Genomic DNA, 17,605 nt, shown 5'->3' on the forward strand with positions numbered 1-17,605 from the left:
ATCAACCCAAAAAAACCCATCAACCGAGCAAATCTATTTAAGATTTTAAATACATATTTAAAATATATTTAATTTAAAAATAATAATAAAGTACAAATTTAAACTTAATATCTATACTTACATTAAATTCAACATGCAAAATTCAAATTGATCTCTTCTAAAAATACATATTGCATCTTACTCGATCTTTATCAACCATGCAAAGAGATTTCACAATAGAAAATACAAGATGTTAAAAAAAAAATTTAGTAAACATTATGTTTTTAAATCTGCATGCTTTATACTATGCCTTACTTTGCTGAGTATTTATGGAGCTCATAGACTTTTGACCTCTTAAGACTTATTAAAAACGTTCATTCATGCAAACATTCCTAAAGATCTATGTTTTGAAACCGGAATACCTATTCGCCGGTCGCCGATGCCTCCGACGAATGGGTCGCTGATACCTCTCACGTATTAAAGATCCCTTCATCTACTGTGTCCCGTGCGTCATTAATGCCAACTAGAAGAGGAGCCGCCCTCTGTTTTGCAAGCGAATTTGTTATACAACTACCTACTATCCATAGGCTATTTTTAGTCATTCATTCATATAATTCTGGGGGTACCTATCATAACAAAGGAGATTAAAATCATTTGCAGGCTTGTGCTCTGTTAAGGCAAAGGCACATCTTGATCTTGGTGAAAATGGGTTCAGTGGATGAGTTAGCGCACGAGAGAAGGAAGACACAATTTGACGTTGGTGCTCTCAAGATTGTGTGGGCAGGCTCGCAACATGTTTTTGAAGTCTCAGATCGCATGTCAAAGCTCGTTGCCGCTGATCCTGTAAATAATTCTTTTCTGTTTCATCTCCTATTTCAGATTTGGAATGCTATGCTCTTGAATGGTGGGGGTTCTCTGCTAGAATTGGACATCTAGGGCCTAACGGAGAATCAACTTGAATATTGTATCGCCAAGCTCTGATACAAGAATTCGAAGAGAAGCTCGACATACTCACACAATATAGAATGCAGATTATATAGAACTGGAAAACTTGAAGGCTTGGAAGGTTGTGAACTGGGTCAATTCACATGGAAAACACAGTCGAGGTTATATAAAAAGGGTAGATAAGCTGTTTTTAAGGTATCAGCCAAGCCAGACGCCAATTTCGTATAAATAGTGAAAGCCTACAAAGGGATTTCTTTGCCATTCACCTGACACAGTTCAAATCGTTTACCCCTTGGTTTAATTCGTTCGGATAGCAGAATACAAAATGTATATAAAGAAGTAAACAAGTAAAGATAAAGATAACCTTTTTTGGGTCACAGCTAAGTTACACTCTATGGTGTCGTACAAGCTCCTTATTTTGTAATCTCAAAATAGGGTTTTTTGTCAATTTACCTAGAATATTTAGTGTTTGACCTGTTGATAAGTCGGGTAAAGGTCGAATAAGAATATGATACATATGAATGCAAATATAGAGTCAAGGGACATCCGTGACAGGCTATGTCTCTCTTTTTAGCTGCTTTATGCCTTTAATTGAATTGGCAATAGTGGTGTGTTTATTGCATCTTCTATTATAGCTTTCTCTTTGCTTTTTGACATATATCAAAGGTTTGAAAAATTTGAAATATTTTAAATCGCAAATTTTGTTGGATGTAGAGTTTTGATTGTATTGTATTGATGTCATCCAGGTATTTTTCAAAGATGATAGGCCCAGGTTGGGTCGCCAGGAATTGTTCCAAAAAACCTTAAGAAAAACAGCACATGCATGGAAGCTCATCACGGACCTTAGACTTTCAGGTTTGATTTTGCTGAAACAATCAATTGCTTACCTGCACTGTACTGGTTGGGTAACCGTCAAATTTAGTTCAGAACATGAAATTTTATGGCTACTATTTGAAGTAAGAGGTTTTCTGTTTGACATATTCCTCAAAAAATATTGCTTTGATATCATATTGAAAGATAGAGAGTTCCGACTCTGAAGTACTGATTAAAGATACTGATGTATTAAAATTGATGGCACATATGAATAGTGAACACTCAAAATTCGGGCTTAATATTTTTGATAAGATGTTACTATAGTATGCAAAATGTCTTTCTACCTCTTAATTTCTAGTGTTCATACTAATATAATTTATATTCTCTTATCATCGTCACTCAAGGACTTTAAGAAATTTAATTATAGCATTTCAGTAATAACAATTCATATCCTGACGGTAAGACTTCTTTTTCTCTATGTGATTTGTAATGTCCCCTTTCTGGATCACCTTATATTTTGCCCTAAATTCACAAATCCAAATGAAACAAAGAATATAATATAGTTTGAAATATAATTCTCACCCAAGGATAAGATAAGATAAGTCCGTTTGGCAATCAAGTTAGACAGATATTGAACAATGAAGATATAATTCATGAGATAAATCCACTACTAGGGCTAAAAGAAACATATGTTCATAAATATATAACAAATCTAAACTCTTATGTGGGGTTCAACCATAACGGAGCATGAGATAAGGAGACACGATCTGGTGCCCAAAGAGATCCTCTACCCTAGGCCCAAGAGTGGATCTCCTAGCCCCCTTGGTCTCATGTGGCCTTCCACAATCTCATATGAGGTGATGGATCCAATTAGGCATCTATAGCCATTCTCCTTTATCATGACATCACTCTTCATTCTCTTATGATTGAAATTCCTTTGAGTTCATCACAACAATCAATTAGCGCAGAGATTGAAGAGGAAACTGCAATAGGGTGTCCCAAAGTGCTCCTCCACCCTACACCCAAGAGTGGGTATCCTATCCCCCTTGGCCTCGTGGCCTTTCACCATCTTATATGAGGTGGTGTGCCTAGCGAGGAATTTATAGCTGTTTCCCCTCATTGCATTCCCTTCCTCACCCTACTATGATTGATTGTTGCAAATTGGAAATCATATTATCGCTAGTGTCTAATATTCACGGTGTTAAGTACATAGATGTAAATATTATATTAGTGAAAAATAATTGAATGAATGATTCAATAATCGGATAATCTGTTCAACGATATACAAGTGTATATATAAAGATTACAAGACAACGTTCTAAAATAAGAACTAGTTGTTAAAGAAATCAAATAAGCTAAATAGCTTAAAAAAACTAAATATAGCTTAAAAAGCTAAATAATAAAAAGCTAACTAAACAAGCTAAATAAGTCTACTAAAAAGCTAAATAGCTAAAAAAGTCGACAACTAAGATGACTGCTAAAAATAGAAGATGACCATCATAGAATAGATATTAATATTATTTTAACACCCTCCCTAATGGTCATCGTACTCAATACCCTACAAAAGACACTGCAGGTGTTATGATCACAAATGCAAAGAACACTTTGCTGCTACGGAGACCCTCCCAGGATCTTCAGAACCAGGATCTTCAGAATGTAAATGACCAAGAGTACCAAAAGCCATCCAAGGTAATGTAGCTCTCACATGCGAATTAGAGATTTGGCACACGCGAATTACTGATGCCTGAAACCATGATTTTGAGGAAAAAATAGCAAACCCTTTTGTAGAAGAGTACCAACTCCAAAACAAACTGCAAGATACCACGGTTGCAGACGTTCGCCTTGGCAAGTGCAACTCAAATTGATTGCAACGAAGCACGATTTTTGAGGAGAAAAATCGATCAAAACCAGAGAACTTCGCGAATCACAAAAGCCCACACGAACTTCGTGTATTACAGATGATTTTTGAGGAAAAAATCGTAAAAACCAACAAACAATTTTTGAAGGAAAAACCGTGAAAATCTAGAAATCTGAGGTTACAAAACATCGTTTTTGTGGAAAAAACGGTAAATCCCAGATGACCAAAATCTTACGCGAACATCGTGGATTATAGAAGAGATAATTTTTAAGGGAAAATTATAAACCCCGCAAACAATTTTTGAAGAAAACAATCTGAAAACCCTGGGACCTGTGGGACGACGTCTAGCCTAAATCAATCTGATCAAGGCAACAAGCGTTTTCCAGGTGTTGTTGCAGCGATTGATTTTCTGTTTGAGTTCCAACATGATGTTGGTCAAAGATGCCATCATGAAAACCAAGGTTGAACGAGGTCAACCTAGGGAAGACATGAGACAGAAGAATCTGATTAAAAATCAGAATAGAAACAGTTGCACAAAAGATCTGAAACCCTGGAGCGGAATTCAAGGCAAAAATCCCAATGCATGAATTTCAAGGTTTGTTGAAAAAATCCAGAAACTAGAAATTTCTTGCAAATTAAAAACCTGAATTTTTTTTTAAAAAATCGGAAAAATTATAATCTGTAGAAAATAATGTATTTAAAAAAAAACAGTTAAAAAAAATGGCACAAATCTCGAGGCAGATTTATGAGAAAACCCAGAAAATTTTCTGAAAACTTAGAAAATAAATAATCTGCAAAACCCTAGATTGCTGTTTGAAAAAACCAAAAACCCTTCCACGAGCCGGAAAAACAAATCCTGAAAAACTTTGTTTGAGGAAGTTGTGGGAAGGAGATTTAAAAAATAAAATACCTGACGCGGAAGTTGTAGATGTGCAGAGAACCGCCGCTAAAAAACGCCCAAACAAAACTAGCTGTGCGTGAAAAATCACAAATGTCGCTGATAGCGAGGTTGCGCGTTGAAAAACATGGGCTACAAAAAAAACGCGTGCAGGTTGGGCGAATATGTGTAGAGGTTAAAAATCGCGCCATCCCTGGAAAACCCAGACGGAAAACCTATGGTGGAAAACAAACTGCAGCCGGAAGAAGCAAGAAAATCGTGCAGCCGGAATAAAATTTTGCTGCCGGAAAACTCAAAAAACTGCACAGAAAGGCGCAAAAATCGTGCTGAACCTTTGCCAAAAGTGAAACCCCCTTTTTTTTTCGAAAAAAAGACGATGAATTTTGTGAAAAAACCACGCTTGAAATGCACAAATGGAGCCGAAAAAGGGTCGCGATTTGTAAAGGGTCATGAAATTTTTTTGCGTAGATGCAAAATAACCCTCCTGCAAACCAGACACGAAAAACGCGTTGTGAAGGCCAAAAAAGAATCATGATTTTAAGAAAACGTGATTTTCTTTGGAAAAAATCTGCGCTAAGAAAACCACGAAATTTTAGCGGAAAAAAAATCTGCCCATGAACCTTGCCTAGCAAAACTCTAAAAAAACCGCCTTCAGACCTGCGATTTTCAGAGGTCAAAACCTATGAAAATTCCTGCAATTTAAAAAAATTCAAAAAAAATTCTGTAAAAAATATCCAGGTAGGAGGCTTGAATTTTTATTAAAAAATTCTCCAAACTTTAAAAAATCCCATCGACCTGGGCTCTGATACCATGAAAAATAATTGAATGAATGATTCAATAATCGAATAATCTATTAAACGATATACAAGCGTATATATAGAGATTGCAAGATGACGTTCTAAAATAAGAACTAGTCGTTAAAGTGAAATCAAATATGCTAAAAAGCTTAAAAAAGCTAAATAATAAAAAGCTAACTAAACAAGCTAAATAAGTCTACTAAAAAGCTAAATAGCTAAAAAAGTCGACAACTAAAATGACTGCTAAAAATAGAAGATGACCATTGTAGAGTAGATATTAATATTATTTTTACAATTAGTGTATAAAGATTCATACATCTATTACTGTATACAACCAATGTAAATATATATACATGTTAAATTTTTTTTGATCTGCATACCACAGAGAATTAGAGTAGCACAGGTTTGGATCTGATCTGATCACTTTATGAGAACTCTGATATTCTTGGATGCCTCCTTTGTGAATGCTTGGTGTTGTTCTCTTATACTCCTCCATTGGGGGTGGAGGGTAATGACCTTTCTCAAAGTTGTGACCGTTGGGACGAGAAGTGTCCCTTTGCTGTCAACCACATATCTTTGCATGATTAAACCACTCCTTTAAGTCATTATTGTTTATTCTAACTAATTCTTCATCCTATCCTAGATGAGATCACTGCCAATAAGGGGAGAAGATCGACCCCTTCAAACAAATGGTGTTTAATATATAGCAAGTCTTATTATATCCGGCCTGCAATATCCCCAACTACTGAAGATAGGCGATTGTAGCATGTTTTACAATCAATGAAATCGTGATTTCTTATTTGTGTAAGACAATTTCATATTATGGTTTCTCTGTTCATCTGATGTTAGATCGGGGCTTGATTTGATTGAAATCTGACACTGAGTCACTCTAGTGAATGTCAAGGCCAAGGTTTCAACATTTATTTGTGCACCTGATGTCTCAATGCCATGTAATATAGACCTCATAGAAACCAACTTCTTTTTATGTTGATCACATGTTGCGAATTGGTATTGAGACGCTTAATCATGATATGTGATGACATTCTGTCCATGTGGAACATTGCCAGGTTGCACCTCAACAACATAAAGGTATTCTATATTTCACTATAAGATCAAGGATTGATCCATGTTCTTGAAACTTACCAAATTAATTTAAGTCATTTGAGATATTCATTAGAATGTTTGGTTCGTTGTCTTCATTTGTTAATTGCTCTGTTATCATCACCTTGTTTTAGTTAAGAAGGCCATAGTTTACTATTGATCTTAGTGACACTGCCATTAGTCAATATTTGTGAGATTTTGCCAAGATCAAAGGCACAATGAAAAGTATAAAAGAGAGACAAAAGAATGATAAGAACAAACTGTATTCTCATCAATATGCAAATGATCAACTGGATTAACCAATACAATGAATATGGGCCTGCTTATATAGGCAAGGCCATATGGATGTATGAGCACACAATCATGACATGTGGCTCAATGAGAAACAAGGGTAGGTAAGAAATACTAGGGGTAGGTAGGAGAAATAATATAATATTCCACAAGAGATGGATGACCCATTGAATGTGGAGTGTAACAGCAAAATAAGACCACAAAAGGTGGAATTTCTCCTACAAGCTATATCCCTATGTACACACTTCCCTAAGTGGCTCAAATCCAAACTATGAAGAGATGCATTATCCTAAGTTAACTTAAGTAAAGTGTAATAATATCCATAATGAATATTTATTTACACCAACACCCCCCCTTAAGTGCAACTTAGGGGAATGAAGACTCAAGTCAACAATGCAAGATGGGTCCCGGCTACTAGGCCATGATAGGTACCCATGTACAATATGCACATGCAAGCAAAACTATGCAATGCAATCTCTCACAAACGGAGAAAGGGAGAAAACCCAGTGGGAAAAAACTCCCCCCCAAAAGAGAGATGAATGTACAAAAGACTTTTAAAGAAGAAGGACAAAACCTTAAAGAGAAAAAAGTCCCCCCCATAAGAGAGGAAGGAGAAGTCAACTGACCTCCCTAATGAGACATCCCGCACCCCCAAGAGAGCTCGCAACTGCTGGAACTTACTCTCGGTGAAAGGTTTGGTGAATATGTCTGCAACCTGCTCCGCTGTAGGACAATACTGCAAATCAATGACGTGCTCCTAAATTAGCTCTCGGATATAGTGCATATGGATCTCGATGTGTTTGGTCTGCTGGTGCTGGACTGGGTTCTTTGAGATGGCAATAGCACTCTGATTGTCACAATGTAGAACTGTTGGCTGTGGAGTGGTGAACCCAAACTCTGTGAGAATCTGCTGAAGCCAAATGGTCTCAGTCGCTGCGTTAACAGTGCCTCGATACTCAGCCTCAGTCGAAGAGAGAGCAATAGCATGCTACTTCTTGCTCTGCCAACAAATGGGGCCTGAACCAAGGTGAAAACTGTAACCTGAAGTAGACTTACGATCATCAAGATCGCCAGCCCAATTGGAGTATGTGTAACCAACCAAGCGAAGTCCTGTGCCTGCTGCATAGTGAATCCCATAGTGATGTGTACCTTGGATGTAACGAAGGATGCACTTGGCGGCTTTCCAATGAAGCTCATGTGGTTCCTGCATGAAGCGGGAAACCATGCCAACTGCAAATGAAATATCAGGGTGTGTATGAGTCAAGTAGATGAGACTTCCCACAAGCTGACGATACAATGTGGCATCAACTGGTGGAGAAGAACACTGAGCCTCAAGCTTGACTCCTGAAAGAAAGGGAGTCGGGGCAGGCTTACAATCAGCCATATGAAAGCGTGCAAGTAGATCAAGAGCATACTTGGGCTGCGATAGTGTAATCCCGGAAGGTGACTGTGAAATCTCTATCCCAAGAAAGTAGTGCAAAAGACCCAAGTCAGTCATAGCAAATCTGTCATGCAAAGCAGATTTGACCTTGCTAATGATGGATGCGGTGCTCCCTGTAATGATCAAATCATCAACATAGAGCACAAGTATCAAGTGAGAGTCATCCTGTCGCAAAATGTAGACATTCGGATCAGAGTGACACATGGTGAACCCTGCTGAGAGAAGAAAGGAATCCATCTTGGCGTACCAAGCCTTGGGGGCCTGCTTGAGGCCATAGAGAGATTTCCTTAGTCTGCAAACCAAGGAAGTATCCTGGATGAAACCCTGTGGCTGCTCCATATAAATCTCCTCATCATGGTCACCATGAAGAAAAGCACTCTTCACATCCATCTGATGTACAACCCAACCATGAGCTGCAGCAATAGCAAGTGTCAAGCGAATGGAGTTCATCTTGGCTACGGGCGCAAAGGTCTTAGTATAGTCAACACTTGGAACCTAAGAGAAACCTTTCGCAACAAGCCGAGCCTTATACTTATCCACACTACCATCCGCTGCAAACTTGGTCTGATAGATCCACTTACATCGAACCATCTTTTTCCCCTTAGGGAGATGGACTAAATCCCATGTGTTGTTCCTCATCAAGGAACTATACTCTTCCTCCATAGCTTGGTCCCACTCAGGAACCCTTGATGCTTCCCGAAATGTCTGTGGATTGGAAGCAGTAGCAATGAATGCATGTGGAAGATCCTAATGTTGTGATCGAGTCCTCTGTGTATCTGAAGGATCCCCAACAAGAGAACCCGCAGAGTCAAGTGTCTGTCGAGCCCAACGAGGTCTAGGTGGAGGTGGAGAACGAGGCTCCTCAACTGCAAGTGGACCCTGCGGAGGTGTAACCCTGTGGGTCGGAGTTAAAGGAGTCTCATCATCTGAATCACTAGCATCACTATCCACAATGGAGGAAGGTGGAGGAGGTAGAGAGGCTAAGCTAGGAGAGCTTTCCTCACAATGAACACTCCTCTCAATGAACACCTCATGTGTCTCAGGATCCATCAATTTATATGCCTTAACACCCTCAGGATATCAAACAAAAATGCAAGGCCAACTCTGAGGTTCCAATGTCTTACGTTTCTGCGGAGGTATGCGAGCCCATGCTGGACACCCAAAGACTTTGAAATGTCTCACAATCGGTTTCCTACCAGCCCAAGCCTCAAAAGGAGTAATACCTTGCAAAGCTTTGTGAGGAACCCGATTCTAGATGTGTGTGGCACAATTGATAGCCTCTGCCCAAAAGGCGGGATCAAGAGAACGTGCATGTATCATACAGCTAGCCATTTCTTTGAGAGTTCCATTCTTGCGTTCTGCAACTCCGTACCGCTGTGGAGTGTATGCAACAGAATGTTGAAGATCAATCCCCTCAAATGTACAAAAATCCTTAAGTCTCTTGTTCACATATTCCCTTCTATTATCTGTACGAAGAATCTTGACCACTTTCTCGGATTGCTTCCCCACACGAGTCTTGAAGTCCTGAAATCTGTCAAATACTTCACTCTTATGAATGAGAAAGTAGATCCAAGTGAAGCGGGAGTAGTCATCAATGAAGGTGAGGACATAGCGGGCCTTGCTAAATGAAGGTGCTAGAAATGGACCTGCTACATCGCTGTGAACAAGTTGAAGAACTTACAAAGCTCTCCAAGCTTTCCCCTTATCAAACTTCTCCTCGGGATGCTTGCCCATGGAACAACCTAAACATACATCCTCTGAAAAATTGATTCGAGGTAGACCTGTGACCATGTCTTTAGTGCTGAGCTGCTGAAGATAGCCATAGTTGAGGTGACCAAACCGCTCATGCCATAGCTTACTTTCTGAATTTGAATGAGTAAGCAAGGCCCTAGAAGTAGAACTTGGCACAAATTGGGAGAATGAATAAAGCCTTGAGTTGTCATTGACTTGTCCCATTGCTACCAAGGCATCATCATCAAGTTCCTTTACCACAACTGAATCTGGTGTAAACTCTACCTTTTTCCCATTCCCATAGTGAGTGATTTGGTAGATAGAGAGAAGGTTGGTTGACAAGTTAGGAACATAAAGAACATTCTCAAATGTTCCATCATCCATGTCAACTGAACCTTTCCCTTCAACCTCTACTTGTGTTTCATCACCTATGTAAATGTGAGGTACATTAGATGGCTCCAATGAAGAAAATTTCTCCTTTGTAGAACCCATGTGATAAGAGGCACCCGAGTCAAGTATCCACTGTTGTGAAGAACCCGTTGTAGCCACAAATGCTTGCCCTTTTCCCTTAGACTGTGAGGAAGAGGAAGGAGATGAATCCTTCTTTGTGTAGGCAGATGGCAAGTTGATATTGTTTTTCTTAAGAAGATTTGTCAACTCATCAACATGCTTGGTGTGGCATCGATGCTCATCATGACCATACTTCTTGCAATATGCATAAGTTAGTTTATCCTTCTTAGGTGGAGCCCCCTTCTTGGAAGAGGATGAAAAATTGCCTTGTGATGGAGAGGACGATCGCCCTTTTTCCTATTGTGGCTTTGGCTTAGATTGCTTCTTCTTCTTGTTGGAATTTTTGCCTTGACCTCCTTGATTCCCTTGATTAGCCACCAAAGCCTTGGACTTTGAATACTTGAGAAGCCCCATGTTCAACAACTTAGATTGTTCCAATATCAACATTTCTCTGAAAGCATCAAATGAAGGCATAATGTAGGAACTCTCCACTATCAAATGATGAGTTTGGAAGCTAGACACAAATGCTGCATATTCTGGTGCAAGCTTGTCCAACAAGCTGAATATCAACCGAGCATCCTTTTTGTCAATTCCACAATCCTTAAGCTTTGCTCTTAGCTCATTTGCTTTGGTGACATAATCCTGGATTGTATCAAAACTCTTGGGATCCAAGTTGGTGAGCTCATTGTCAATCTTGTAACCTTTGATTTCATCAACTTGACCATACAATTTCTGAAACATATCCCAATCCTCTTTGATTGTTGTACACTTCTCAATGTGAAAAATGAGGTCATCTGATACATACTTACGCAAAGTTCCAAGAGCCATGCAATTCTTAGTGAGCCATTCTAACTGAGCATTAGGATCAGCCTTGGGATCAGGTGGTGCTGCTATTGTTCCATCTATGTAATGCGTGAGACCTTTTTCCATTAATTTGCTCCATACTTTAATTTTCCATGATGCATAATTATGTGGAGTTAAAGGTGGAAATTTATGAGGACTCATTGCAACAAAAATGAAAGAGCACAGGGAAAGAGAGGCACAATCACACAAGACACCCCCCCAAATTCACTCAATCAAAGACCCCCCCCCCCAAAAAAAAAAAAGGATGATTTGACACTTTATACTTAGTGCGTGTACAATGGGCCACTTGCAAAAAATGGCAAAGTGGACTTCTGATTCAACTTTACAATTGCCTCAATAAGGCCAAAAGAGACTCAAACTAATAATGCAAGAGATCTAAACGAATATCCAAGCAAATTACAAGTACCAATTAGGCCAAATAAGACCAATATGTGAAAGTGCCATTTCCACTCAAAATCTCTGAAAACTGATAATAGATTATGAAAGTAGACAAAAAAACATGCACTTTAAAAAAAAACGACACCTGAAAAGGAGGTCGTATGAGCTCAAATGAAGCCTTTGAAGTTGCAAAATTGAGGATTGGATAGGTACAGCTGAGAGAATCCGAAAATTCCGAAAAACCTATGCACCAAAATCAGAAAATAACCACACCACTGCGAAGAGCACGAAAAATTAGCCCAAATGAAAAAAATTGCACCCAAAAAGGAGCAAAATTGAGCAAGATATGGGCCTCTAAAGTTGACCCAAAAATCCAAACTGCTCAACGGAGAGGGGTCTAAATTTTTTTCGAAAAATGCTGACTGGGCAGAAGGTACGGACCCGCAATTTAAAAAAAAAAAAAGTTTTTCAAAACTTGAAAAATAAAATTTTAGAAATTTTTTTTTTGAGATCCGAAAATTCCGTACCGTACCAACACGAATTGGGCAAAAAATTCCTCCAACGCCCAAAAATCGATCTTCGCCAAAATAGGTTGAGTTTATACTTGATTTTTATGGAAACGGCCTCCCGGACGCAATGGTGAGGTCGAAAACGCTCTAAGATGCCTCCAAAAAATGCTGTCCCTTAGATCCGAAAATAGAAGCCTTACAAGATGTCTCCCAAAACCAATCAATGAAGCCCCAATAGCTCTGATACCATGTGAGATTTTGCCAAGATCAAGGGCACAATGAAAAGTATAAAAGAGAGACAAAAGAATGACAAGAACAAATTGTATTCTCATCAATATGCAAATGATCAATTGGATTAACCAATACAATGAATATGGGCCTGCTTATATAGGCAAGGCCATATGGATGTACGAGCACACAATCATGACATGTGACTCAATGAGAAACAAGGGTAGGTAAGAAATACTAGGGGTAAGTAGGAGAAATAATATAATATTCCACAAGAGGTGGATGACCCACCGAATGTGGAGTGTAACAGCAAAATAAGACCACAAAAGGTGGAATTTCTCCTACAAGCTATATTTCTATGTGCACACTTCCCTAAGTGTCTCAAATCCAAACTACGAAGAGATGCATTATCCTAAGTTAACTTAAGTAAAGTGTAATAATATCCATAATGAATATTTATTTACACCAACAATATTGAGTGTTAGGGATTATTGTTCTCAGGATGTAGATACTCACGAATCCTCTATTTTTTTTATTTTAAACAAACTAGGATATTCATGCTACTGTTAATCTCAGAATTTAGATCATGTTGAAAACAATCATCTACTATCTATAATTCACTCATCCCTTTCATGCATTTAAACAAGTTACTGTAATGGTATTCTATCAGGATAGAAATAATTTAGGAGTACCATAGTAATTTGCATGTTGTTACGATAAGTATAAATAGTAAACACTAATTGTCACAATATCCATTACAGAGACATAACAATAAGCATCCTTTATTCTAGATTTCTTTCTTCTCCTTCCTTAAAATTCGAAGCTCTCAAAACCACAACGAGAGAGTGGAGGTGGAGGCTTGCAAATCTGGCATGGCTTCACCATAACCGGTGGCCTCCACTCAGCATCAAGCGAGAAATGAATAACAATGAAACTGAAAGCCATTATTGACTTTTAACCCAACTGAAACCCCAGGTTAATCCTGAGACCAACATGGTTTAGTATCTTCTCAAGGAAGCTTTATTAAGTTCCATTTATGACGAAGGTGATGGCTTGTATCTTTCGAGGACTTGGGGTTAGAAATTATCAAAAACTTAATGCGCTTGCCAATATCTAGCTATCAAAGACTTCAGGTGAAAATAAAGTCAACCACGGTAATGGTCAAGGGGCCCCATGTGAATTGGTGAGAAATTTAGAAATTTAGATTAATGCCCTAGAAAGGAATTTTATGTGTTAGTTTATATTAGTTTGCAAACCATGGATCCACAAAAATGACCTTAGGTTATACTCAAGGAAACAAGAGATAACACAAAGACAGAACAAATACTTAACTGCATCACCAGATCACGACATGCAAGGACTAGATAGAACACAAAATAATGATTGTCATATGGCATTGAGGGAACCTGCTTCATCATTGCCCTTGCCTCTTGCTTAAAACTGGTGGGATTCTTTTCTGCTCCTCCGATGTCCCACAACCACAAATGACTATTGGCATTATCAATTTTGAAAAGAATAAACAAAACAACTTTATATGAATTCTCATTCAGTATAATCAACAATGGACATTCATATAAGTAAATCATTAAAGAAGACATGGTATGCTTGGGCTGTAATGAAAAATAATGAGGGCAATTGGATTCCCTAAGTTTGTACAATCGCAGTTGCTGCTGTAGTATAAGACCTTTTTATAATAGCTTATTATTCTGTGTTGTATGTTTAGATATTGCAATTGAATTCTTTCATCATCCTTAATTGATCAAAATTAATAACTAGTGCTTAAAGACATGAACGTGTAGGGTAAAAGTAATGGAGTTCCTATGGAAGATCAATCATCTAAGCTAGAAAAATTGATTGCACAAGTTTAAAATGAAGATACCCATAAATTCAAGCATGCTATTGTGGCAAAATGGCTTTATGCTTGTGTGTATTGATTCCAAAGGAGAAGCAATTGTGCTCATCTTTAAAAGAATTATATACAATTTTATATGGTTTGACTTTGCACATACTCCCATACCATATTTTCTGTATAGAGGGCTTAATGGAAACAACCGTTTTCTATTGCTAAGGAATTATAGGTTGGGAATGGAATAATTGTTGGCCGGCCTTGAATGAAAACAACTAAAATTTTCAGATAATTCAAATTAGGAGCAACAGTCTTGGAGTTTTCACAATAAGAAAGTTGACCCTTTTTAATTTTTTTTTCACAAGAGAAGTAACACTTTTTTTTTATATAGGCTTAATGTGATTGATAAACATGGCCAATGGTGTTGCCGTTTCAGTTATTTGTGTGAAGAGATAAGCAAGCCTTAAACAAATTAGTTGGTATATATATATATAGAATTAGTACCCTTTCCTTGAAAATATGCCTAAGGTTTTGTAAAGAGATTGATTTGCCTGTCTTAATTCTGTGTAAAGGAGATAGTTAAGTTCAGTCAGAACTAAAATAATCTATAGCAGACTAGCACAGAAGAATTAAACTCTTGGGTTGTGGAATTATTTGTAATGTTAATTTACCTTCTAATATGTCTTGTCTCTTTGACAGAAGAGGAAGCGTCAAAACTTAGGCATTTTGTGGATGAACCTGCATATACAGATCTTCATTGGGTAAGTTATTGGCACGATTTGTAATGACTTGATACATTAAATTTGTCATTGGAAGTATCTTTGAAACATACTGAAGAGTATCACACTCTTGGCATGCTTGAAGTCTAGAAAGAAAAGTTAGTTAATTTTTCTAGATTATCAAAGTTGCAACACACATGCACATCTGAATTGAAGTGTTTGAGTATCTTCATTAGGTAAGTTATTGGCATGATTTGTAATGGCTTGATACATTAAATTTGTCATTGGAAGTATCTTTGAACCGTACTGAAGAGTATCACACTCTTGGCATGCTTGAAGTCTAGAAAGAAAACTTAGTTAATTGTCTAGATTACTTAAGTTGCAACACACATGCACATCTGAATTGAAGTTTTTGCTGAATCTAGTCCTAATAAGTGTAGCAGGAGCACCAAGATACAAATATTTGCCTATATGGCATCTTCCTTGTTTAGAGGGACTATCTTTTAAATGTGTGTATAATTGGGTAGAGTACCTCCTGCCAAAACATATAACTTCCTTAATCATGATTTACAAGTTCTTGTAGATGTGCCTTTCATGCAGTGGCATTCTTTTTGACTAGCATAAGCTTCCTACTTCTACACACGTTTCTACTACTGTGACTGTGACTTATGTGCATGACACACTCATGGTGCCAATACCTCTGTTTACGGTGTCTATTAGAATGACTACTGTGGATAATGTTAGAACAAACCATCTTCCATGTTTAGGTTGATTCTCACTTGGATTGGATTTCCAAAATTGCCTTTGGGTTTGCTTCCCATTGATATTACACATGTGCCAGGTCCAAACATTTAGAGCCTCCATATTATTCATTCCTGTTGCTTGTGCAGATAGGTGACAATGCAGATTTTGAGCCACCTGAAGTCCAGCTATATTAGCAGTCTGAGGTCATGCATCGTTAGGCACCCAAAACTAAGCAGAAATTTCGAGTTCAGAAGATTTTTCGAGCACAACGACCACTTTCCAGTGATGGGATTCCTTTCTTTCTTTCATGTATCAAAGAACAGCTTGGGCCACATTGATTATTCATGTTGGCAACAACAAATAGTGAAGTTGATGCAAGAAATCATAGGTTCATACATGTTTTTTGGGGAAAAGAGAAAAAAGCCACCATAATCACAAATATGAAGTGAACTATTGGAACAAGAAACTTGTTCCTTAATTGTATACAGAAAGTGTCAATCAAAGAGTGTTCATGACCTATTTATCCAACTAATTTTGTATGATCCTAGTTATGCCTTCACGTAAAAAGCACAACTTTGTGACAACAAAGGAGAAAGGCAAATCTCTCAAAATTATGAAGCAAACTATTGGAATAAGCAAGTTATTCCTAAATTGTATACCAGAACATTTCTGGCAAAGAATGTTCATGACCTTAGTACCCAACTAATTTGATCTGAGATATGCCTTTGTGGAGATACAGCACAAGTACAGTGCATAACTTGCACATGAACACAGTTGATAAGTATGGGCACGGAAGTATGATTTTGGCAGAGCAGAGATTGTTAAGTGATATTTTACAATGGTCAGCATCCTGGGTTGCAGAGATTGAATAAACATAACTTTGTAGAAGAAGATTTGAAATCTAAAGTGAGTTTTGAAGGATGAGGCAGCAAAACAGGCTGCTTATATTTCCAAGAAGTTGGCTGACCAAATATTGTACTATTATAAGATAATTGCAGAATGAAGTCTAAAGTCAGTCAGCTCGAAAGGAATCTGGACAGGTAGAATTCTAATGTGCAAGAATTGCACAATCAGCTCATCAAGTCTGAGGCAAATGAACATAAAATAGACCAACTTGAAACTGATCTTTTAAGGACTGTGCAAGAAACAGATCAGCTTAGCAATCTTACAAGAGATTTGAGTTGGAGAACAAATGGTTAGACAAGCACATTGCTATTGGATCACTATTTGTACTTGATTCTCCTTCAGCTTCAGCATTTATTGTTTCTTCGTTCCAGAGTAGTAGCCTTGTTGATTATGGGTAAATAGATACATTGAAATCATGAACCAATAGAGCTCAAGCCCCATTAATTAATAAAGAAACATGTGATTAAATCAAGAAACGGAACACAGGAAAGCATGTAAAATCAGCAAACTATAATAGTCACTGCGTATACATGGAGAAACCTTTTGGGGAGAAAACACTACTGCCAAAGAGACACCAAACTTGTATTAATCTCAACAAAACAAGTATATCAATATGATCCACTTCACTCTCGGATCCTATAATATTCTGACAGCATAACTGTGCAATTGCATAACATGATGAAACCTCTATCTCATGCCTTCAATATATAGAGCGTCAGAAACTAGAAACCACAAGTGTTATCCCAAACTAGAGAGTAAAACTATAGGCCCAAGACTATGCACCCATACCTTTGATAGCAAAAACCAATGAACTATGATGCAGTGAATGAAACATTCAAAGTAGAAAGTAATCACCTCAAGCAACTTTGACCACATTACTCATGTAGACAACCATATTATTCCCTAGTGCTCCAGCATGAAGATCATAACACTATGGGGGGACTGCCATAATGACGAGTAACTCCGAAGCACTCTGTGAAGGAGATGCTCAATTACCCTTATGATGATGATTGCAACTCCCATCGTTGATCTTTCTCAATAACTTCC

The 17,605-nt window shown here is 37.8% G+C and overlaps 1 protein-coding gene across 1 annotated transcript in view; it reads left to right on the forward strand.

The window, feature by feature from the left end:
• The first annotated feature begins 364 nt into the window (after positions 1–364).
• LOC131075658 (peroxisomal acyl-coenzyme A oxidase 1) overlaps positions 365–17,605 on the forward strand; it is a 211,182-nt gene continuing 193,941 nt past the window's right edge. Inside the window, exons 1-3 of the mRNA XM_058012499.2 lie at positions 365–822; positions 1,671–1,779; positions 14,889–14,950. Of these exons, the coding sequence (XP_057868482.2) occupies positions 685–822; positions 1,671–1,779; positions 14,889–14,950 (309 nt within the window). The 5' untranslated portion in view covers positions 365–684. The remainder of the gene's footprint in view (positions 823–1,670; positions 1,780–14,888; positions 14,951–17,605) is intronic.

This window comes from Cryptomeria japonica, chromosome 6 (genome assembly GCF_030272615.1).
Source record: "Cryptomeria japonica chromosome 6, Sugi_1.0, whole genome shotgun sequence".
In the NCBI taxonomy this organism is placed as follows: domain Eukaryota; kingdom Viridiplantae; phylum Streptophyta; class Pinopsida; order Cupressales; family Cupressaceae; genus Cryptomeria; species Cryptomeria japonica.